Source organism: Salvelinus sp. IW2-2015, linkage group LG26 (assembly GCF_002910315.2).
Source record: "Salvelinus sp. IW2-2015 linkage group LG26, ASM291031v2, whole genome shotgun sequence".
Lineage (NCBI taxonomy): Eukaryota > Metazoa > Chordata > Actinopteri > Salmoniformes > Salmonidae > Salvelinus > Salvelinus sp. IW2-2015.
The window spans coordinates 15,049,942-15,072,484 of record NC_036866.1 but is presented as its reverse complement, the minus strand read 5'-3'; the positions used below and the strand labels follow the sequence as shown (position 1 = coordinate 15,072,484).

Here is a 22,543-nt window from a genome sequence, read left to right as displayed (position 1 = left end):
TAATAATATGCATATTGTACGAGCAAGAATTGAGTACGAGGCAGATAAATGGTAACGTTGAAACAGCACCCCCTATATTGAGAAAAGGTTAAGGGTCTTACTCACATCGGCTGTGGAGAGCAGTCGTCCGGAACAGCTGATGCTCTCATGTATGCTTCACTGTTACTTGCCTCGAAGCGAGCATAGAAGTTATTTAGCTCATCTGGTAGGCTCGTGTCACTGGGCAGCTCTCGGCTGTGCTTCCCTTTGTAGTCTGTAATAGTTTGCAAGCCCTGCCACATCCGACGAGTGTCGAAGTCGGTGTAGTAGGATTCGATCTTAGTCCTGTATTGATGCTTTGCCTGTTTGATGGTTTGTCGGAGGGCATAGTGGGATTTCTTATAAGCTTCCGGGTTAGAGTCCAGCTCTTTGAAAGCAGCAGCTCTACCCTTTCGCTCAGTGCGAATGTTGCCTGTAATCCATGGCTTCTGGTTGGGGTATGTACGTACAGTCACTGTGGGGACGACGTCCTCGATGCCCTTATTGATGAAGTCGATGACTGAGGTGGTGTACTCTTTAATGCCATCGGAAGAATCCCAGAACATATGCCAGTCTGTGCTAGCAAAACAGTCCTGCAGTTTAGCATCTGCTTCCTCTGACCAGTTTTTTTATAGACCCAGTCACTGGTGCTTCCTGCTTTAATTTTTGCTTGTAAGCAGGAATCAGGAGGATAGAATTATGATAATATTTGCCAAATGGAGGGCATGGGAGAGCTTTGTATGCGTCTCTGTGTGTAGAGTAAAGGTGGTCTAGAACTCACCAAGCTGCTGGTTGCACATTTAACATGCTGATTGATAGAAAATTTGGTAAAACTGATTTAAGTTTCCCTGCATTAAAGTCCCTGGCCACTAGGAGCACCGCTGGATGAGTGTTTTCCTGTTTGCTTATGGCGGTATACAGCTCATTGAGTGCGGTTTTAGTGCCAGCATCGGTCTGTGGTGGTATGTAGACAGCTACGAAAAATACAGATGAAAACACTCTAGGTAGATAGTGTGGTCTACAGCTTATCATGAGAAAACCTTGAGACTTCCTTAGATATCGTCATTGCCAAGTTCATGGTTATTTCGATCAGTCCATCATTGAAGATGTATGACAGCCAAAACATTAGGATTTTAGACATGATGAACCCTAAAAGAGGACTACCGAAGATTTTCAATATCAGCTTGATGGTGAAAGTTGTTGCTGTGGGACAAAAACATTCACATATGATTACAGAATTTGCCTTCTTTGTACCCAAACATGGATACAACTGTAATTTGACAGATACTGTTCTATATGCAATATAAAGACAATCAAGTTCAGCGGCAAGGTCTTTGAAAGTATCAAATGTAATGGAGGCACCATCACTGAATAATGACTCTCCCTCTAGAAGAGTGGTTTGGCGGTTCCTTAAGGAAACAAAGTGAGCTCCTACCTATAGTACAGCTGATATCATTAAATTGTATTATTGTACAGAAAGGTGTGCTCTTACGGCTGCATAACAAAGTCATCGATATGAAAGGGTCGATGGTGCTTACAATTGCTTCAAACATCATGCCAACATACCCGTCCCAGTTGTAAGCAAACACTTTCACAACTAGCAATGCAAAAATCCAGGTATTGTCAGCAGTAGTACCTGTTATAACACAAAGTTTAAATAATCTATTTATTTAATTTCTTTAGTCATTTTTAGTGACATGTTTTGGTGGTTAGCCTTTGTTTCTTTCAAAAATATAAATGTTATAGCAATCCATTCATAATAACGAAAGTGCAGTAAAAGCCTCACATTATGAGAGATAAAAAAACAAAATGTGTGATTCAATTTTGAAGGCACTAGCTGAATATCAACACTGGCATAAACATGTGAATCCACAGTTTGGGGCTGATGTCTGTGATCTCCATTGTGTAACAACTGACCTGAATAACAATAACAATCCATATCAGCAAATGTATCATCATTCTGATAATTATATGGCCTATGTTTAACATCAGAATTTGGTGCTGTAGCCAGTTCATAGAAGAAGGACCATATAGGGGTCTTATGGTGGAACAGACAAAATGGTCAAAGACAACTTTGCTCAACAGTACATTTAGACTTTTAGATATTAGATACTTTGATATACTTTGATATTCTGTTGATAAATCTGATCGGTCCATGCCTCGATAATGGAAACTGAGTGTTCCCAGTAACATCCCAAAAAGGGCTGAAAGTACTTGGCAGACTCTGCAAGAGGGTTCTGAATTTCTAACAACAGCTGTAGAAACTAGAAAAAAAGGTAATTGTAGGGGGAGTGTATAAAGAAAGAWTTTTTATATCTAACCAAAGATAGACCACAGCCTGTCGTTTCCAATGGGAGCAAATTAATCATAGTGAGCAGAACACGCAAAAAGTTGGGCAGACCGAAGCATGAGCTAGCGGGGGTCCTGTTGGCGTGTTCTAACATGTATTTGCATATTTCTGCTAGGGAACGCCTACTCTGTGAAGTGCGCATGTGCAGTAACCCAATTCACCCTTGCATTCCGTCTGAACAATGCCGTTTTTTGAAACTTTGTCAAATGGTAAAGTCTGCTTATCTTAGTCCATTCTGTTCATAACAGATTTTAGTTTTGGGAACAGAAAACTGTATTGAGATCAAATGTTTCATCGATAAGAAAATTAGCAGAATGTCCGACAAAAACCATCTCGCTCCATCTTCTCCCACTGCCAGTCACTGACCTTCCTCTCATCACCATATTTGGTGGTGAGTGGAAATGCCAACTGGATGCTTCAGATTTATACATCTGGTGAAACATCTGGCTCATTGTTCTATCTGTGGTATAACTGTACGGCACTGATATGGTTTGCATTGATTGACTACCTTCTGTTCTGGGCTGGGCTGTGCACTAGTGACTACCCACTTGGCATACACCTGTTGAATCAAAGTTGTTTTCACGCCAGTCAAGTTATATATATTGTAGCAACCCTCGCAGACAGCTGTGTGTTATGTGTTATGCTGTTAGTTGGTTGTGTTGTACTTACCAGTACCCAGTGTTCGCGGGTTCCGACATGATTAATCTGCTATCTGCCAATCACGGGAATGCCTGGAATGTTCTGATGCCAGGCATCCTGGTGGTTGGTGGAGTGTCGTGGGGGGGGGGGGGGGGGGGGAGCATTGCAAATTAAGACCATGTTTAGCCATTGTTCTCTCTCTTATGTCTGGTCTTCACAAGAGAAGATCACAGTTGTTTATATATTGAGGTTACGAATTCACGGTTTATTAACCCATCAATTGTCTGGACAATTGTTCCTTTACGATCGGGCCAGGTCATTACAACTATAAAGAGCTAACGTTAGCAAGCTAGCTCTTCACCTCCAAAGAGACATACTCCAAACACAGTGAGTATGATCCCTGGTTGATTCTGTAGACTGAAAAGGCCCCAGTGCATGTGGATGTTGTCACTGTCTCAGCCATATTTCTGATTCCTGAATGGGATTCGTTGTGTAGATAGGCTGGTAGGGAGAGAGAGGGAAAGGGTTATTGACAATGGCTGGGCAATTTCAGCCTGGCAAACTTAAATCAAAAGAAATTATGCTTCCTTTGGATATCTGGTGGTTAGACCGCAACTAACCACTGCAGCTAACAACAGCAGACTAGCAGTTACCTAGGAAAATATTTTTGCCCAAAATGTTATTATAACTACAAGCTATAGCTAGCTTTCTGTGTTTTTAGATAGCTACAACTCCTAACCTTAACCTAATTATCCTAACCTGCTACGAAAAAGTCACTTCCGGTCGTAGCTGTATCAAAGTGGCATGATTTTCGGGAATCTCGCGCTCGATCAACTTTTGTGGGCAAGCTAAGCTAGTTAACATTAGCTAGTTAGCTAAAAACACTACTCAATTAAATTTACCTTATGGAATTATTGTTGGCAATTCAGACACGTTTTTCTCAAGTTTATCCACATTCTGAAGAAGAGTACAAACGTTTCCATTCATTCGCTAACGTTGCTCAAATAGTTTTTCATTGTTCTATATGCGTTACAGGCTGACCACACGCAAGCGTTGCAAAATAAATGTAGAAATCTATGTTATTCAATTATTGCACGGGCTAAAATAGATCGCGCTGCAAGTCCTGCATCTCCCATCTCCTCATTGGTTTATAGAAGCAGGTACCCACGTGCCATCTCCTCATTGGTTATACCCACGAACGAGGTCAGTGGCGGTAATGCACCTAATTTATGAAAGTTGCCAATCGCAATATAAAGTCAAGAGAAGAAAAAGCCTGGAAGCCAGAGAGATGACTAGAAACGATTCGGTTGACCGTTTTATGTGTGGATTAGCAACAGCAAGCTAGCTAAATGGGACAAATTAGCTAGCAAGTGCAAGCTAACTAGCTAAATTGCCATAAATGTTTAATGCTTTTCGACCCGTCCCCAAATTAATATAATTGTTTCAGAGTTTGTTTTGATATTTTAACCTGCGTGTTGTGATCGCGTTTGGTGATGGGGGACAAAATAAATGTATGCACGATGGCGCACGCGCGCAGCCGGTTTGGGTTCCGTGTTAAACAGCAAAAGAACAAGAACGACGTTTCAGCTTCATGATCACGTGACGTCATCATATAATGATTGACAACCCTTGCACACTGGATGAACAGCCAGTGCGCTGTGCGACTCTTCTCACAGCCTTTGTCTCCGACAAGCGAGACTAGCGCGCAGACATTTTCTACATCGGAAAACATCATTTTAGTCACTGCTATAATCTATAATAAGCAGTCTTTCATGTTCAGAATTTGTGTAATTAATTAAGCGCTTGCCAACATTGGAAAAATGTCTGATCATTGCAGACGCAGAGGACATGGGGTCATAAAAAATAAAATAAGGGTTCGTGTAAATATCTGCAGATAATGTGTATTCGGCCTAYTTGACTTTATAAATCAATTACTTTTCTTAACTTCATCAATGATATTTAATCTTGCAGGAGGTGAGAAGAAAACTGTCAGGCTTCGATTGTCAACTTGCATTGGTTGAAACAATGTTGCCAACGGGATTGTTTGCCAAAAGAATGCATTGTGAACGACGAAGAAAGGTCTCTTCTGAGCAACAAAGCCCATTACCTGCATCGGAAGTTGCACCTTTCGCTATAGCACAGCCATGCAGAGTCCAGCTTAACAGTGACGGCAGATGTGGATGTGTTGCTATTACGAAGGATGGAATTATAGCCCTGTTCCTTCCAGACAAGAACCCCACCTGTGCAAGAGCCTTACCTGGCATCCAAGAGCTAAGCCGACCATGTTGTGATAGGCCTATACAATTAAATACAAGACAAGGACAAGAAATAGAATGCAGGTAGGCCTGGACTTAACTGGAATAGTGGTTGTAATGCATCTACTCTTTATTCACAATCAAGGTGTCCAAATAGAGCTGTCCTGTATGGTTGGTATACGATGCTTGTAGACTGTATAAAGGTGTTGAGTCAGGAGTGTTCATAAAAAAATGCATTATCTCTTCAGCAACCTCTCCCTGAAGAAAACTTCAACAAATGGATTGTGTGGTGGTGTGATCAACATTCATGTCATCAATATGAAAGAAGGCAGCCATATATCTTCTGCATTGAGTTCTTCGGATGGAGTTCCTTTCCCATGTCATAATGGATCAGAACATTGCTCAATGTGTGATGTATGTTACAATGGAGGATTTTCCACACAGACCAATGACAAATGGACACAAKAACTTTTAGATCTGCCAGTGCCCCTTGCTGGATCAGACCGGACAGCTAAAGAAGGACAAACCATTTTACAAAGAGCCCAAAGGTTCCTTCCTTTGTTACACGCTGTTGGAATCCCATTTTGCTCTCTCTTGGTTGCTGCTGATCTGTACTTTCATTGGAATGGAAGTTCATGGTGCCCTGGGAGTGGCTTTTCTAGTGTACTCTTTGGTCCAGCCTGTAACTACCATCCTCCTCCAGTATGAATGGAAACTGTCAATGATAGGATGACATTTTCATATAATTCAGGCTCTTGTTATTTCTGATCTGTTAATTCAATAAAGAACTTAATTTAATGCTCTGTGAGTGAGTTGTTTTTCTCCTTTTATTGATCTCATGTCCATGTAACCTATTACCATATCTAAAAACAGTTTTTTTAAATCTCCTTTTAGTCATATTTTAAGGCAACTGTTTCTTGATAAAGGCTACAGAAAAGTTCCAATGCATTGTTACGAAATAGATATCACCCTTCCATTATGGAATTCCTGCTTTTCTGACTATTAAAATTGACCTGTCCACAAACCCATGGAAATGTCTTCCTATGTGTTCTTTTATCTCTAGGCTATGTTTGTATGTAATGGTTTTGTATTTTTACATTTGAACCATTTTACCAGTCATAGAGGCTCTAAAATAAATATTTTAGATTTACTTATCTGATAGCACTGTTCGTTTTGACATGCATAATAAAATGTTTTCTACAAATGACATCACGTGAGATTCTATTAGTGATAAAATGTATCTGACTTTAAGAACTATTGTCCAACTCAATGTCTCATAAGGTTGCAAAAAGAACATGATGATGTTATTGTAATTTCATCGTGACATGACCACTACATGAGGGGGAAGGTAGTTGTGACGTCTGAATTTCAGGAGCAGGAATTTTTTTCCCGTGGGGGGTGTATTATAAAAGGCCATCAAAATCATTCTCTCCTAAACCAGAAGCACCACAGGGACATTGAAGCTCTCTTTGCTGTAATATTGCATTGTATTTTTGCTTATTCTAAAAGCATACCTATTTTGAAGAAAGCCTTAAACTTTTAAATTATCTTTTATCTCTTGTACTGTTGAACACAACTTTAAAGGTAAGCCGCTTTAAGACTTATTGGAAATTTTTGTTTTGCGACTTTTTAGTTTTTCTACAACTAACACTTTTTTAATATCTTGATTTAGATGAAGAAGTCTTTTGGAGTAGTGTGCATATCACTAATTGTATGTGCAGCTCTGTCAGAAACAATTGGATTAGTGATTGCGGTAGGTCAACATTTTATTGTATTTGGCTAAATGTTGTTTTAAATGCTCTTATTTTCTCGTTGTTTTAACTACAAGTAGGCTATTGCAAGCAACATTACAATTATATAAACGTTGTTGCCTATTATCTAGACATAACACCATAACAAGCATTGAGATAATTGAGTTCTTGCACTATAGTCAGGTCAAGCAATTCGCATTCAGAAAATTAGATAAATTGTTTAGAAAACTGATGATTGTACAGTGTGTATAATGAATCTGATTTGTGTGTGTGTGTGTTTGTGTTTGTCTCATAACAGGGTAAAGAGAAGCGAGGGTGGACACTAAACAGTGCTGGCTACCTTTTGGGTCCCCGTAAGTGACTGTTATGTATTAAATTCATGTACTCTTTCACAACTGTCAAAATTCCACTATCAAGTACTTTTAACTAAACTATAATTTACACACCTGCCCTGTCTCCATTATCATGCTCTACTCATATTTGTTTATACTTTTATTATACTTTTTCACATTTCACCTGGCTGTGTAATGTGGCATGATGTATTCCAACAAACTTGTTCTGTGTAGTTATTGGACTTTTAATTTGTTATATCCTTTTAAATGACTATATTATGAAAAGCCTATTTGCACAGGAACACATTTATTCCCAAGGTTCATGGATTATTGTCAACACAGAATGAGGATGTATCCCATAACACAGGTCCTTGTTGTAAATTTAGGTAAAATGCCATCATCCCTGTGTTTCAGGTCGTATTGATCACCTAATACAGATAAAGGATAATCCAAGCGTAAGGGGGAGAGAAGAACTGCTAAGTCAATGTAAGATAGCTCCTGCAGGACATTGAAGTCAGCAGAGGAATTGCTCTGTGACGCCTTGCTCCTCTGTTTATTATTTGCAGACTTAACTCTTAATGCAACAACCAAGTGTTTATCACAGCCATGGCCACTTTATGTTTATTGGTTTGTTTTTCCACTTGTTTATGAATTATTAAACCATGATACAGGATCTTATCTCAGAGGCACTGTCAGAACAAAGTTGATCATTTCATTTTTGCATGTAATTATACTTGATGGGTGATGACTGTGGGAAACGCATCAAGGGCTAAGGGTTAACGTCAAAATTCAAGGATTACACTTCAGATAATTAGTGCTCTTACATGATTATTCAGTGCACTATTACTAGCCCTCTTGACTCAAACCTTTATTAAAGTTGTTGATAGGGTGAGGTATATTGTAATTTCAACCATTGTCTTTCCTGCTCCTTGCCCCTCTCACTATATATATATATATATATATGCAAAGAAGGGTAAAATAGTAATTTCAGATGGACATCGAATGAAATTACTATTTTACCCTTCTTCTTTGCATGTGGAGGGACCCTTCCTTAATATATATATATTTAAAAAAACATTTCAGGTTCTGTTTCCATCAATGAATATGTTCCTTTCTTTCACGCATTTCATTGGTGAATATATGTTTTCCAGCAATTCAATGACTCAAGCCCTGCAGGTTGCTTTTCAGACTCTTGACAGATAAAAGGAAAAACACACCATCATAAAGGGTGCCTTATGTCGTCATGTGAGCTTTAGGCAGGGTTGCGGTGTTTGTGTGTAGTGTGCAATGAAGGGGATTTCATCTAGGGAATGGGTAAAAATCAGCTGTGCAAACTATGTTTTTGTTTTGTTGTTCAGACGGCATTGACGGTCACCGCACTCTCAGTGACAAGCATGGCCTTGCTGGAAAGAGAGACATGCCCCTGGACAATGACTTCAAAACAGGTGAGAAGCTAAAGCCTCGTAAAATCTTATAGCCTACATTTCATTGGCCTATGAGAGGGTAAATCAAATATGTTTAGAGTAGATGACGTACTGTACAGTAAGTCTGCTTTACTCAGTGTAGTCTCTACACCTCATGATGGTCTCTTATTTTGCAGGTGCCTTGAGAATAGCTGATGAGGATGTAATACACACTGTCATTGACTTCTTATCATACCTGAAACTTAAAGGTAAGTTCATGGTGTCTGTTATTAATGTTTAATTACAACAATTAATTACAGCAAAAACACTGACAGCATTCTCTTGATTGTTATTTTTTTCATGAATAAAAATCAGGCGTTTTGACATGTTCCAAAAATAGTAAAATAATCATATTTTTCATATGGTCTGGTTATATTTGTATTTCAAATTTATTTACAGATTACATTTCTAGTCAAGATTCCTGGCTATATGTTGCTACAACATTTGGAACAGAACAAATACTAGCATAGTCCTAATCAGTTATAACCATCTAACTGTGCTCACTCAAATGTTTTGTCATCTACCTTACAGAAATCGGAACTCTGGATACCATGCCTTCCTCTCTCACATCAGAAGAGATGGGTCAGCCCTAGTTCAACTGATCTCTTCTCTACGCCTCACCTGCCTACAAACAACAGTATCTGTACATTTCCCATTATACTGGATACTGGTGTCATCATAACAACAATATACTATACAGATTAATCACGTTCTTATTATAATTTGAAAGAAATGGATTGAATAAAACTTTTGAATGGCAAAACATTGTTGTTCCTATATATGTATTATACAGTATATATTTTGTATTCAAACAGTGAGATTACCTTTAGAAAGTGTAACAACAACCCAAACCACTCAGATGAAACAAAGTCTCCAATTTAAAATGTCAAATCTCCAAGTTCTCTCACACCAACTAGATACAAAGGAATCGGAGATTGCTGAGCAACATAATAGCATGATGTTGCAGTTGTTTGTTCTATTCTGTGATCTCTGCTGTGTTTTGTCCCAGTGAACTGTTGGCAGCACCAGCAGAACAACTGCACATAACCCATTCCACAAGTTACTGTTTCCAAGTTGAGCTTCACCATTGTAGCTTGTTTCCAGAGTAGTCCAAGAATCCCCCATGATTATTTTCTGTCAGATCAGTGATAACAGACAGCAAAGATGATATGCTCTCCTCCGCACTCAAATCCGCCTGATCCATAAGAGACAGGAAATGCAGCATATCAACTGTCAACTCATTGAAATACACAGCCATGTATTTTTATGTATTCTAAAGAACCCAACCATAAAATGCCTCAACCAAGAGTATGGGACACTCACATGTGGGCCACCCATGTCAGTGCGCACCCAGCCAGGGTGAAGAGCCATGCACAGAATCCCTTCAGATTCCAGGTCAGTGGCCAGACACCTTGTCGTCATGTTCAAGGCAGCCTGCATATATATAAACAAAATGAGATGGACAGGACATGTAATGAATATGTACACATAAGAACAGTCAGATTAACTATCGCCACACCCAAACATTCTATGCCCAATATTGCAACCAGAGATGGTCTGAGATGGTCTGTAATGTTAATATGGGCTTTTTTGAAACGGCTCATTATGGTTGCTGTTCACCTTTGAGGTTCTGTAGGCATAGCTTTTGAAGGCTGCTCCGGCTCCCCAGTTAACCTTAATGGAGCCGAGTATGGAAGAGATGTTGATCACAGCTGCTCTATGGATCCCCATTCCAGTGCCCCGTGCAGCAGCTGCCTGTAGCAATGGCAGAAATGTCTACAAGAAACAACAACATTATGTGATCTAGAGATAGTTGCGAGAATACAGGTTTCTTATGAAGTAGGGAACTTTTCATAAATGTGTGTGATTTGGGCATGAATAAAAATATCCTCTGTGCTACAACAAAATTAAGATATTTCTCATACATGCTCTTCTAGAGGTGCAACACATTGACTTACCTTGGTGACAAAAAGAGGGGCAACAGTATTACTCTCGAAAGTCTTCATCATGGCGTCAGGTGTCACTGTCTTCAGATCAGTGGATGGATTGATGGCTGCGTTGTTTATGAGGCAATTCAGCCCATCGCTTCCCAGTATAGATGACACCACTTGCAATGCTGAGTCTATACTTGACTGGCTGACAACATCTGATATGAAAGAGATCATAGGCTCATTACCTTTCAAAAAGGAACTTCACAGGAAACAAACTGAATTTAGTTTTCGTTTTTCTCCTTGGTTTTCTTTTACAGTATTGGTTTAATTTACTTTTACATGATTGGTTTACTTCAGTTTGGGATTTCATCATGTTCTGTTGAGTACTACAAACATATAATTCAGCGTGTAATATAAGTTTTAGTTGCCCCAATGAGTTTGAAGGGAGAAAATCCCTGAGAGGAACACACGGGGAAATACCAATACAGTGTTTCTTGCACATTCTGCTTCTATAACAGATCAGGCATATGGGGCATGTGTCCCATGTGCATCATCTGCATGGCACATGATGCACATGGGATCATATACTGATTACCCAACTAAATGTGGCAAACCAGAATCACACTGCACCCTAGTTCATGTGTCCAAGTTTTACAAATGATGTAGGCTATATGTAGGCTACGCAACTCACCAAGCTGTACAATATGAACACCTTTGCAGGACTTGGCAATATTTTGAAGATCCTGAAATGAAGATCAACTTTTATTATTATGTATCCCTAAGTTTACAGCAAAGGCGAATCCTCACACGTGTATTTCCATTACGTGGTAATTCATAAAACAAGTTGAACATGATGTTCAAAAATGTCAAATAAAAAAGTTGAACATGATGTTCTCCTACCTGTGCTGCGGCTGGATTGCGAACAGTCGCTATTATTGTTTTGGGTCTCTCGGTGCTTCTCGCCAGGTCTTTCACCATTTGTAGACCGAGGCCTCTGCTCGCTCCAGTGATTAATACAGATTGACATTTTGTGAATTTTAGAGTCATAGTTAGTAGATGTCTGTTAACTTTGTTTAAGGAAGAAGTATGATCGGTCTCAGTGTCCAGACATAATTTTTGTAGCGATACAATCTGAAGGCGTGGTTTAAATTTCATAGGAACTCGAATGGACCAATGAGGGTAGGTACGCTTGATTTAGTGTCTGTGAACTGTTTCCGCTCCATTCTCCTTATTTTCTACTAGTCCAAAGTGCAACCCCAAAACACCACTCGGCGCATTTGGCGACCCAAATCAAACGTATACATTTTAAAAGAATGAGTGTGGCTCGCGCCGCGCTCAACCCCATCATCTACATAAATGTTCTCAGACAATGGTCGCGAGCGGTGTGGTCAGCCTATTCGAAAAAAAAAATTTTTTCAGACGTTAGTCACTTCTCCTTAGAAAAGCTTCTTACACGACCAGGGTTGAAAGTAAGCACAGTGTCCCGGTGTTGTGCCCAAAATCTCCCCGTGCCAGAATGTTCCCCCTCCGCGTTCTTCAATGCTGCGACTTGCTTGCTAGTTGAGCTTTCTCAGTTTAGCCTACATTTCACTGATCTTAGTAGCAGAAAGCATTTTTGTCTGCAGTTTTCGGTTTGGCTATTTGTTTCAAGTGTATGTGGCGGTTCTAGCTTGTATGGCGCCCTGGGCGAATCCCCACTTCGGCGACCTCCCGTGCCGCACCCGGCAAGGAAGCCGCCCTGGACGGCTGCCCATGTCGCCCGTACCTAAATCCGCTACTGATTTTGTATTAGTCTATAAATAAATCTCTTTGCCAAAATTCGTCATCTCTCCCATGTCTTATTTGAGTAGTATTTTTGAAAGTGTAAGGATAATAATTCAGCCATAGTTGTTCTGAAATGTTTATTGCTGGCCAAAATTGTACTCCCTCCATGTTTAATATAACACACATACATTAATTATTAATTTCGGTTGCCTATCCTGACGTGAAATGTGTTCTATAGAAAGTAGTTGACTCTGATTTGTGTCACAGAAAATATTTGACTCTAGCCACAAAATTAAGGAAATTAGAAGGGGGGCTATTACACCACTTTTTGTTATCATTACCGCATGTCAGAGGTATGAAAATGAGCGAGTGGACTTGAAAATAGGTAGTAGTATACGCTCCAAAATGCAATGTGGTTCGACGAAAACACAGAAATGTTGCCGAGGCAGAGATGAGTGGCTCAGTGGCTGACACCGAGATGCACGTGGACAGCAGTGGACGCATACTGGCCTAATGACAATCGCCAAGTGTAACAGATGTCTTTTTCCATTCACCACTGTCTGGAGGCTGAAAATATGTTGCGAGTGGATGAACATATCATGTATGACTGGTTGTGTTTATGGCACAATAAAATATAATACATTTGACTTCCTCTCAAATTAGTTCCACCCTGCCTATTCACTTAACACATCAAGCGACCCAAATCATATTTTGAAAGAATGGATGTGTCTGGCACCACACTCAACCCCTAATCTGAATATTACATGTTTTCAGACAACATTCACTTAGCCTACGAAAAGCTTCTTCCACAACAAAAACTGACTGTAAGGTAAAGTTATTGCCAGAGGGAGCGACACTGTTTTGGAACACCTGGTTATTGTTATTTCTTGTGAACTTTCCAGATAGCTATTGGAAGAAGAGAGGCCAAGATACATCCCTCACAATATATGTATAAATAATGTTAGGGCTTGCAAAGTAAAATAAAAAAAATCTAAGTTGTATGTCAGATGTATTAGCTAGCTAGCTATTTTAGATGATTGAATGGTGAACTGACTGATTCTGTATATATACATCTGTTCTCTGGGCTTGTGTTTTACTACCCAGTCTAACAACACTCACTGGTTTGTTTTTCTATCAGGGATGAGCCTTGCTTAAATAGAATGAGTTGCCTTAAAGAGCAAAACCACAGAACTCAGGACAATCAGAATGTTTCCGAAACCTCAGCTGTCTATTCCTCTGAGAATAATGGGTGCCACCTAGGAACATGGGAAGTCAACATTGATTCAGGAGATCACACAGACAGTGTGCCAGTAGTGATTCCCCATGGTTCAGTTGGAGTGGTCAGGGTACAGCAGAGCAGCTGCATCGAGCAGGATGGACCATCACTGTACCAACTACAGATTCTACCCTCCACCACATGATGCTGAGCCCTCACTCCCTCCATGCCCACTTGCCACTCATGGAGATTATGTGCTCCCCCAGTCCATTCCATTTCCTGAACCTCAGTTTAGCAAATAACAGCCATCTCAGTTCAATTGGTGGCCAGAGGTCATCCGAGGGTCCAGTCTACTGCAATATGATGTCAGTAAGTGCTAATTGAAACCAACAAGAAGCTATAAAAATATTTTACCTCATGGCCGTTACAATCCTCAATATATGGTCGAGTTCGTTTTTCAACGCCTGGCGCTCTGAGTGGGTAGAGATTTAATAAAATGGTCTAAAAGGTGTAAACCCCGTCCACGGCACACAGCGATGCAAAATGAACTTGCCCAACACACTCCAGCGACTCCAGTTGTTTTCTGATACTTTACTGGATATCACTACCAATTATTTTAGTGGTACAGTATATTGCTCTAATTAAAGTTGCTGTTAAGTTACGTATACATATTATTTTGTTTTATCCAGGGTGAATTCTATGATGCTGTAGCGAGTATTTGCCCGGACAGCATGGATGACCATGAACAAGAGACTATGGCATAGCTAATGCCTCAGAATCAACAGAGCATCAGACTGTTTGTAAGAGCATTTCAAAATTACTGTTGGATGTTTACATAACTTAGCAGACACACAACTTACAGGAGCAATAAGTGCCTTGCTCCAGGGTATATCGACAGATTTTTCACCAAGTCGACTCGGGGATTCGAACCAGCAATAGTCCAGTTACAGGCCCAATGCTCTTTACCACTAGGCTACCTAGCAGTGTACGTGTAGTCTACATACTGTGCATGTTTGCAATAACACAGATACATGGTTGTATAATACTGTTTAATGCAGGACCCTATACAACCTCTATCAGAGAACACACATTTGGATTCACATGATCAATGACAACGTTTCAACAGTGGGAAAAACAAAAGTGTCAGCATGACAATTCAAATATGCAGTCTTACATAAGAAGGAGAATAATATGATCTTCTCTGGCCTTGGACATCTGATTTAGTGGTTATGATTAAGTCTGGCTCTCTGAGTCTAAAGATGGCAATGGAGCAGTATTTTAAACATGTGTTCAATGACCTTACAAGAGTCAAATGGTATATTTGTTTGTGATAATAAGTAGTTCCTTTCACAACAACCATGACTCAAGACCATGACTGTGGATTCTCAGTGATATGCATCTTTAGTTGTTAATGTACATTCATGACTCATACAACCACATGGCTGGATCCTACTCCTCACAGATCAGCAGCATGTCAGTCTCAGCCTCAAGTCTCATGACCTGTATAAGATCAAATGTGGCTCTAACAATCTAGAAAATGTAGTCCAGAATGTTTTCTATAACTGCTGATAAATAACACCAATCAACCATCAAACTTGAAAAGCTTCATAACAATTGACCATGGAGTTGAAATGTGATATGGATAACGGATGTCCTGCCAGTACCACCAGACCCCCTGCCCCCTATACCCTCACTCTCCGGCTCTGGTCCCTGATGGTCAGTCCTCCGGTTCCAGTTTCGTACGGTAGGATCACACCACAACCATAACCATAGTCTGACCCTTATGTCACGTTATGTTGTYATTCTATAAAGTTATGTTAATTTATGTTATGACACTGCACATATTGTCAAGATATCATAATCATCTGATCATGGTAGTTACTGTGCATCTTCACTTTTCACTCTAATCTAGTCTCAGTGGATCTCTATGGGACTCCAAATCCAAGAAGTCACTCCTGGTCACTGCAACTGCACTAAATCCTATAAGTTGTATCTGTCATTTCTATTTTGGTTAAGTAAGATATACAGTACTTTATTTCATAATCTGTTATCTGTTATGTAGAGTTTTGTGTTTTAAGTAATCTCACATCAAGTGAGAAGGTTTGTTCCATGACCAGGCAATGACTCAGCAATCATTGGGTGTTTTGTAATAAGTCCTTTCACTCCTTGTGTCATTTTCCATTGTATACCATCATGACTGCTTCATTGTGGCCTCATTGCTGCCGGGATGGGGGCTGGGATTAAAAATAAAAAATAAAAATATAGGACAAAACACACATCACGACAAGCGAGACACCACAACACTATATAAAGCACAACATGGTAGCAGCACAAAACATGGTACAAATATTCATCAAAAAGAAAGGTGGACCAAGGCACTCTTCATATAATTAATTAAAATGCCTTTATTAGTATGGCATGTTCAATAGAAACAAAGTATTAAAAAACCGACGCGTTTCGGTGCATGGCCTTCGTCAGGGAGTACAAAAAAATAATACAATGTCCTCTTTTGAACAGCTTTTCCAATTAGCCCTAATTAGAAGAGGGAGTGGTTACAACATTGATTGGACACACCTAGTGTAAGAAATTGTATAAGATACTGGTAACTTGTTTTAACCACTTCTCAACATAAGCTATAACTTGGCACAACATCCACCCATCCCCCACTATATCCCCACTTTTGTACCTTGTTAAGTAACCACAGACCCACATACTCAACCCTCCCCCATGAATAGGACTCTGTTAAAACAGATGCATATGCATTCTGCTCAAGGATGAGACTRTAAGACAATGAACTGTGGGAAGGGCCAATGGAAACGTCGACATCAGGCCGAACAGGATTACCCACGACCCAGATCGACCAATCGGAAGGCCAGACTTCAAGATCAACCTACTTTGCTAGTTGTCTATATAATCTGTATGTACTGTGTAGAGCGGTCTCTTCTCCGACGATTTCATAAGAATCTGACAGAAAGGGGCCGTGCACGTTTTTGCCTGATATCTTTACACTTGAATAAAACGGCCTTATTATAAAATTATCCACCTCGTCCTATGTCTCCACTTGTTCTCCTGTCTCAAGTAAACGTTTTATCAACACTAGTAAGCAATACTATACACATTAAAAAGTGAAATACTGTAGCTATGTTATCATAAAAACACAACTCCAAGCTAGAAGTATCAGGACACTTAGAAAGGTAGTTCTAACCTTAAATATGACTGGGGGAAGTGTCAAGAATAAGAAAGYAATATATTCCATAGTACACTAGAACACAGTAAAACATGAACAACAACAGTCTAAACATAGCTGAGGGCAATTGAGCAAAATGTCCACTAGGTGACAGCAAATGGACCCATCATGACCCTACAGGAAGGGTGAGAAATCCATATCTTCATTTAAACCAGGGTATTTAGTAGCCTGTAGTTTGTAAATCCAAAAACTTTCCCTTTGGTTTAACTGTTTAAGACGGTCCGCTTTTCTAATAGAGGCCGGAATATGATCAATACCCATAGCTTGAACTTATTTCCTTCCACCAATACCTTAACAGCATTAACCCTAACATCAAAYTAACTATGGAGTWCAGCAAGGATAACATTCATTTTTTGGACCTCGACATTAGTAAAAATGACAAATGTTGTTTGCACACATCAATCTTTAGGAAGCCTACAGATGGGAATACCATTCTGAGGGCAGACAGCTTTCACCCCAAAAGGTTAAAGAGAATATTCCATATGGCCAATTCCAAAGAGTCCGCAGAATTTGCGACCAGGAAACAGACTACAGTGTCAAATCTGATTCCCCAATTATTTTTAATGATTCTTTTAATGTTCTCTGCTTCAGTGCTGTATTTTGTAACAAAATACACCCTCTCTGATTTTGTAACCACTCCCTCTTCTAATTAGGGCTAATTGGAAAAGCTGTTCAAAAAAGAACATTGTATTATTTTTTTGTACTCCCTGACGAAGGCCATGCAGCCGAAACGCGTCGGTTTTTTAATACTTTGTTTCTATTGAACATGCCATACTAATAAAGGCATTTTAATTAATTATATGAAGAGTGCCTTGGTCCACCTTCCTTTTTGATGGCCAATTTACCCCTTTTACCAAAGAGCACCTTCTGTCTACCAAAATGTACTATTGTGTACCTTAGTAGCTCTTCCCTTCCTCCTCTTTCTACTATGGTACAAATATTATTGGGTACAGACAGCAGCACAAAGAGCAAGAAGGTAGAGACAGCAATACATCACGTGAAGCAGCCACAACTGTCAGTAAGTGTCCATGATTGAGTCTTTGAATGAAGAGATGGAGATAAAATGGTCCGGTTTGAGTGTTTTTTGCAGCTCGTTCTAGTCGCTTCCTGCAGCGAACTGAAAGAGGAGCAGAGATGTGTGTGCTTTGGGGACCTTTAACAGAATGTGGCTGGCAGAACGGGTATTGTATGTGGGGGATGAGGGCTGCAGTAGGTATCTCAGATAGGGGGGAGTGAGGCCTAAGAGGGTTTTATAATAAGCATCAACCAATGGGTCTTGCGACAGGTAAACAGAGATGACTGGTTTACAGAGTAGTATAGAGTGCAGTGATGTGTCCTATAAGGGGCATTGGTGGCAAATCTGATTGCCAAATGATAAAGAACTTCTAGCCACTCGAGAGCACCCTTACCTGCCGATCTATAAATTATGTCTCCGTAATCTAGCATGGGTAGGATGGTCATCTGAATCAGGGTTAGTTTGGCTGGTGGGGTGAAAGAGGAGCAATTACGATAGAGGAAACCAAGTCTAGATTTAACCTTAGCCTGTAGCTTTGATATGTGCTGAGTAAAGGAAAGGGTACCGTCTAGCCATACTCGCAAGTACTTGTATGAAGTGACTACCTCAAGCTCTAAACCCTCAGAAGTAGCAATCACACCGGTGGGGAGAGGGTGGATCCTTTGATCCTTTGATTGGGTGGACAACATGTCAGTTCATGCAGCAAGACCTCTGATAGTTTGGAGGACGTCCTCCGGAACTTGTCATAATTACGGTGTAAGTCTATGGAAGGGGGTGAGAAAAATGAGCCTCTTAGGTTTTGTATTGAAGTCAATGTACCCAGAGGAGGACGGAAACTAGCTTTCTTCTGGCTACACCATGGTACTACCCTACAGAGTGCTGTTGAGGCTACTGTAGACCTTCATTGCAAAACAGTGTGTTTTAATCAGTTATTTGGTGACTTGATAATATTTAGTATAGTTTTATCAAAAAAGGATAACATTTTAAATGTTTCACTATTTTTATTTTTATGAAATTCACTGAGGAGGATGGTCCTCCCCTTCCGCTGAGGAGCCTCCACTGGTGTACCGGAGCTTGTGTCCTCAAAAGTGACAACACCTCAGAAATGCATAACTATTTTTACCAGAAAGGTGAAATTTGAACTTTTTTTCGGAGTATGCAGCATTGCTAGTTATTGTTTATTGCCCTCTCAAGATAAATAGTTACTTTTGGGGATTACGTAGATTTTTGATTACATTTAGTTAAATTGTAAAAAATAAAAAAATAAAATAAAAATAGGGTTGGGGGTGTGTTACAGGCCCAATCAGAATGCATTCTAAGAAGGTCTCGAAATTGTGTTGTCAAACTGTAATAATTAGCTGGTGAAGGAAATAATTTTGTTAGGGGATTTCAATACTGATGTATGCAAAAAGGATAGTCCAACCCACAATGTATTTATGCACTTCTGTAGATCATTTGCTCTGACACAAATTATATAAGGTCCCACCAGGATATGTGAAACAGTGCAAAGTACGATTGATTTAATATTGGTGTCTGATAAATCCAAAATATCGCAGAGTGGGGTAATAGTATATGGAATCAGTGATTATGTTATAACATTTTGCACAAGGAGGGTTTTTAAACATATATTTAAGTGTCATAAAACTGTTAGATTCAGAGGACTCAAAAAATACTGTGTTGACATGTTTGGGGACCAAGTGGGTAAAATTGACTGGTCACCTGTGCTGGAAAGCGTAGGGGTAGACAGTGCCTGGGAAGCCTTTCATTGTAGATTCCTTGATGTGGTGAATGTGATGGCTCCCATTAGATGGGTCAGAGTAAAGCCGAGATCTAGACCTTGGTTTTATCATGAAATTCTAGAATCTATCCACCCAAGGAATAAAGCCTTTAATACATTTAAAAGCTCTCAAGAGCAGCCTGATTTTCTCCTATATACAGTTGAAGTCGGAAGTTTACATACACTTAGGTTGGAGTCATTAAAACTTGTTTATCAACCACTCCACAAATTCCTTGTTAACAAACTATAGTTTTGGCAAGTCGGTTAGGACATCTACTTTGTGCATGACACAAGTAATTTTTCCAACAATTGTTTACAGACAGATTATTTCACTTATAATTCACTGTATCACAATTCCAGTGGGTCAGAAGTTTACATACACTATGTTCACTGTGCCTTTAAACAGCTTGGAAAATTCCAGAAACTATGTAATGGCTTTAGAAGCTTCTGATAGGCTAATTGACATAATTTGAGTCAATTTGAGGTATACCTGTGGATGTATTTCAAGGCCTACCTTCAAACTCAGTGCCTCTTTGCTTGACATCATGGGAAAATCTAAAGAAATCAGCCAAGACTTCAAAAAAAGTCTGGTTTATCCTTGGGAGCAATTTCCAAATGCCTGAAGATACCATGTTCATCTGTACAAACAATAGTACGCAAGTACAAACACCATGGGACCACGCAGCCGTTATACCGCTCAGGAAGGAGATGCATTCTGTCTCCTAGAGATGAACATATTTTGGTGTGAAAAGTGCAAATCAATCCCAGAACAACAGCAAAGGACCTTGTGAAGATGCTGGAGGAAACAGGTACAAAAGTATCTATATCCACAGTAAAACAAGTCTTATATCGACATAACCTGAAAGGCCGCTCAGCAAGGAAGAAGCCACTGCTCCAAAACCGCCATAAAAAAGCCAGACTACGGTTTGCAACTGCACATGGGGACAAAGATTGTAATTTTTGGAGAAATGTCCTCTGGTCTGATGAAACAAAAATAGAACTGTTTGGCCATAATGACCATCGTTATGTTTGGAGGAAAAAGGGGGAGGCTTGCAAGCTGAAGAACACCATCCCAACCGTGAAGCACAGGGGTGGCAGCATTATGTTGTGGGGGTGGTTTGCTGCAGGAGGGACTGGTGCACTTCACAAAATAGATGGCTTCATGAGGGAGGAAAATTGTGTGGATATAGTGAAGCAACATCTCAAGACGTCAGTCAGGAAGTTAACGCTTGGTCGCATATGGGTCTTCCAAATGGACAGTGACCCCAAGCATACATTCAAAGTTGTGGCAAAATGGCTTAAGGACAATGAAGTCAAGGTATTGGAGTGGCCATCACAAAGCCCTGACCTCAGTCCTATAGAAAATTTGTGGACAGAACTGAAAAAGCGTGTGTGAGCAAGGGGGCCTACAAACCTGACAAAGTTACACCAGCTCTGTCAGGAGGAATGGGCCAAAATTCACCCAACCTATTGAAGCTTGTGGAAGGCTACCCTAAATGTTTGACCAAAGTTAAACAATTTAAAAGCAATGCTACCAAATACTAATTGAGTGTATGTAAACTTCTGACCCACTGGGAATGTGATGAAAGAAATCAAAGCTGAAATAAATCATTCTCTCTACTATTATTCTGACATTTCACATTCTTAAAATAAAGTGGTGATCCTAACTGACCTAAGACAGGGAATTTTTACTCTGATTAAATGTCAGGAATGGTGAAAAACTGAGTTTAAATGTATGTGGCTAAGGTGTATGTGAACTTCTGACTTCAACTGTAAACGTCACAGAAATGAAGCACAGGGCAGGATGGATGTAGCTCAGAGGTGTTACTTTGCTGATAAAATCATTGAGATCAAAAATGATCCTAAAAAGCCTTGGAAATCATTTAAGGAACTAGGCTGTAGTAGTACTACCAAAAACAAACTAAATGGTATTGGACTGAACGTTAGGGAGGAGATGGTATATGAAAAAGCAGAGATTGCCAATGAATTCAACTCTTTTTTTTCTGTTGCCAGCAAGCTGGTTAGCAAGCTGCACACAATATTTAGTGTGGAATTTTGTGTGGAATTGGTTTGTATGGAAACAACCAATTCAAGAAGTACTATGCCGAGTTAGGGGTTCATCTAAACTCTTTTTCTTTTGCAAAGGTAGCAACAGCTAAAATAGCCAGTATGCTAGCAGAGCTTCAATGTTTCAAAGCCACAGGCCTGGATAATATTCCTGCAAGGTTTCTTATAGATTCAAATTGCCCCTTGTTTTACGCATATCGTTAATCTCTCTCTTGAACAAGGCATCTTTCCCAGGGACATGAAACACACTAAAGTTACACCTCTGTTTAAGAAGGGGATGAAGTCTGACCCTGGGCATTATTGGCCTGTATTTATCCTCAGTATAACATCAAAGATCCTGGAGAGAGTTGTACATGAGCAAATTTATAGATATGTCAACAAACAAAGTCTAATGTATGATTTTCAGTCGGGTTTAAAAAAAACATACTCCACTGATTCATGCCTACTTTACTTGACTGACTTCATCAGGAAAGAGATTGATGAAGGAAATCTCTGTGGAATAGTACTGCTTGACCTATAGAAGGCCTTTGATACAGTTAACCACTGTCTCCTAATCTCCAAACTGGAGGCTCTGGAGGCACTGGGGTTAAACAGTATCCCTCTGGGCTGGGTAAAGTCCTATCTATCAGGTAGGGAGCAAGTAGTAGGTTAATTGTTCACTGTCTCAGGCAAAACCAATGAGTTGTGGCAATCCGCAGGGGAGTGTGCTTGGGCCTCT

At 39.9% G+C, this 22,543-nt stretch overlaps 2 protein-coding genes and 1 long non-coding RNA gene across 6 annotated transcripts in view; 2 read left to right on the top strand and 1 right to left on the bottom strand.

Annotated features, from left to right (window-relative positions):
- LOC111953022 (galanin peptides-like) overlaps positions 1 to 9,571 on the top strand; it is a 38,059-nt gene extending 28,488 nt beyond the window's left edge. For 2 of the 4 annotated variants that reach the window (XM_070435160.1, XM_023972093.2), the window contains 6 exons: positions 6,935 to 7,015; positions 7,312 to 7,366; positions 7,760 to 7,831; positions 8,704 to 8,790; positions 8,946 to 9,017; positions 9,340 to 9,571. In XM_070435160.1, coding sequence (XP_070291261.1) covers positions 6,935 to 7,015; positions 7,312 to 7,366; positions 7,760 to 7,831; positions 8,704 to 8,790; positions 8,946 to 9,017; positions 9,340 to 9,401 — 429 coding nt within the window. In that variant the 3' untranslated portion in view covers positions 9,402 to 9,571. Of the gene's footprint in view, positions 1 to 6,713; positions 6,847 to 6,934; positions 7,016 to 7,311; positions 7,367 to 7,759; positions 7,832 to 8,703; positions 8,791 to 8,945; positions 9,018 to 9,339 lie in introns of those variants that run through there. The other 2 variants (XM_023972092.1, XM_023972094.1) reach the window with 2 other exon arrangements.
- On the top strand, positions 4,668 to 6,060 carry LOC139023016 (uncharacterized). The gene is made up of 2 exons (XR_011474092.1): positions 4,668 to 4,881; positions 4,979 to 6,060. It is a non-coding gene; the product is annotated as an uncharacterized lncRNA (long non-coding RNA).
- On the bottom strand, positions 9,174 to 12,436 carry zgc:110339 (SDR family oxidoreductase). Its single transcript, XM_023972091.2, has 6 exons — positions 11,640 to 12,436; positions 11,431 to 11,482; positions 10,767 to 10,954; positions 10,429 to 10,584; positions 10,132 to 10,242; positions 9,174 to 10,003 (listed from the first exon to the last, which is right to left on the bottom strand). The coding sequence occupies exons 1-6, from the start codon at positions 11,892 to 11,894 to the stop codon at positions 9,890 to 9,892; spliced, it is 876 nt and encodes a 291-aa protein (XP_023827859.1). The 5' UTR covers positions 11,895 to 12,436; the 3' UTR covers positions 9,174 to 9,889.
- Between the last annotated feature and the right edge of the window lie 10,107 nt (positions 12,437 to 22,543).

Bases quoted from the DNA above. Each gene is read 5' to 3' on its own strand.
- zgc:110339 (XM_023972091.2), bottom strand. From the start codon at position 11,894: ATGAAATTTAAACCACGCCTTCAGATTGTATCGCTACAAAAATTATGT. The intron at 10,243-10,428 runs GTGAACAGCAAC...ATATATATGCAG, and splicing joins ATGCCTACAGAACCTCAAAG to GCTGCCTTGAACATGACGAC. The intron at 10,004-10,131 runs GTGAGTGTCCCA...CTTATGGATCAG, and splicing joins CTGACATGGGTGGCCCACAT to GCGGATTTGAGTGCGGAGGA.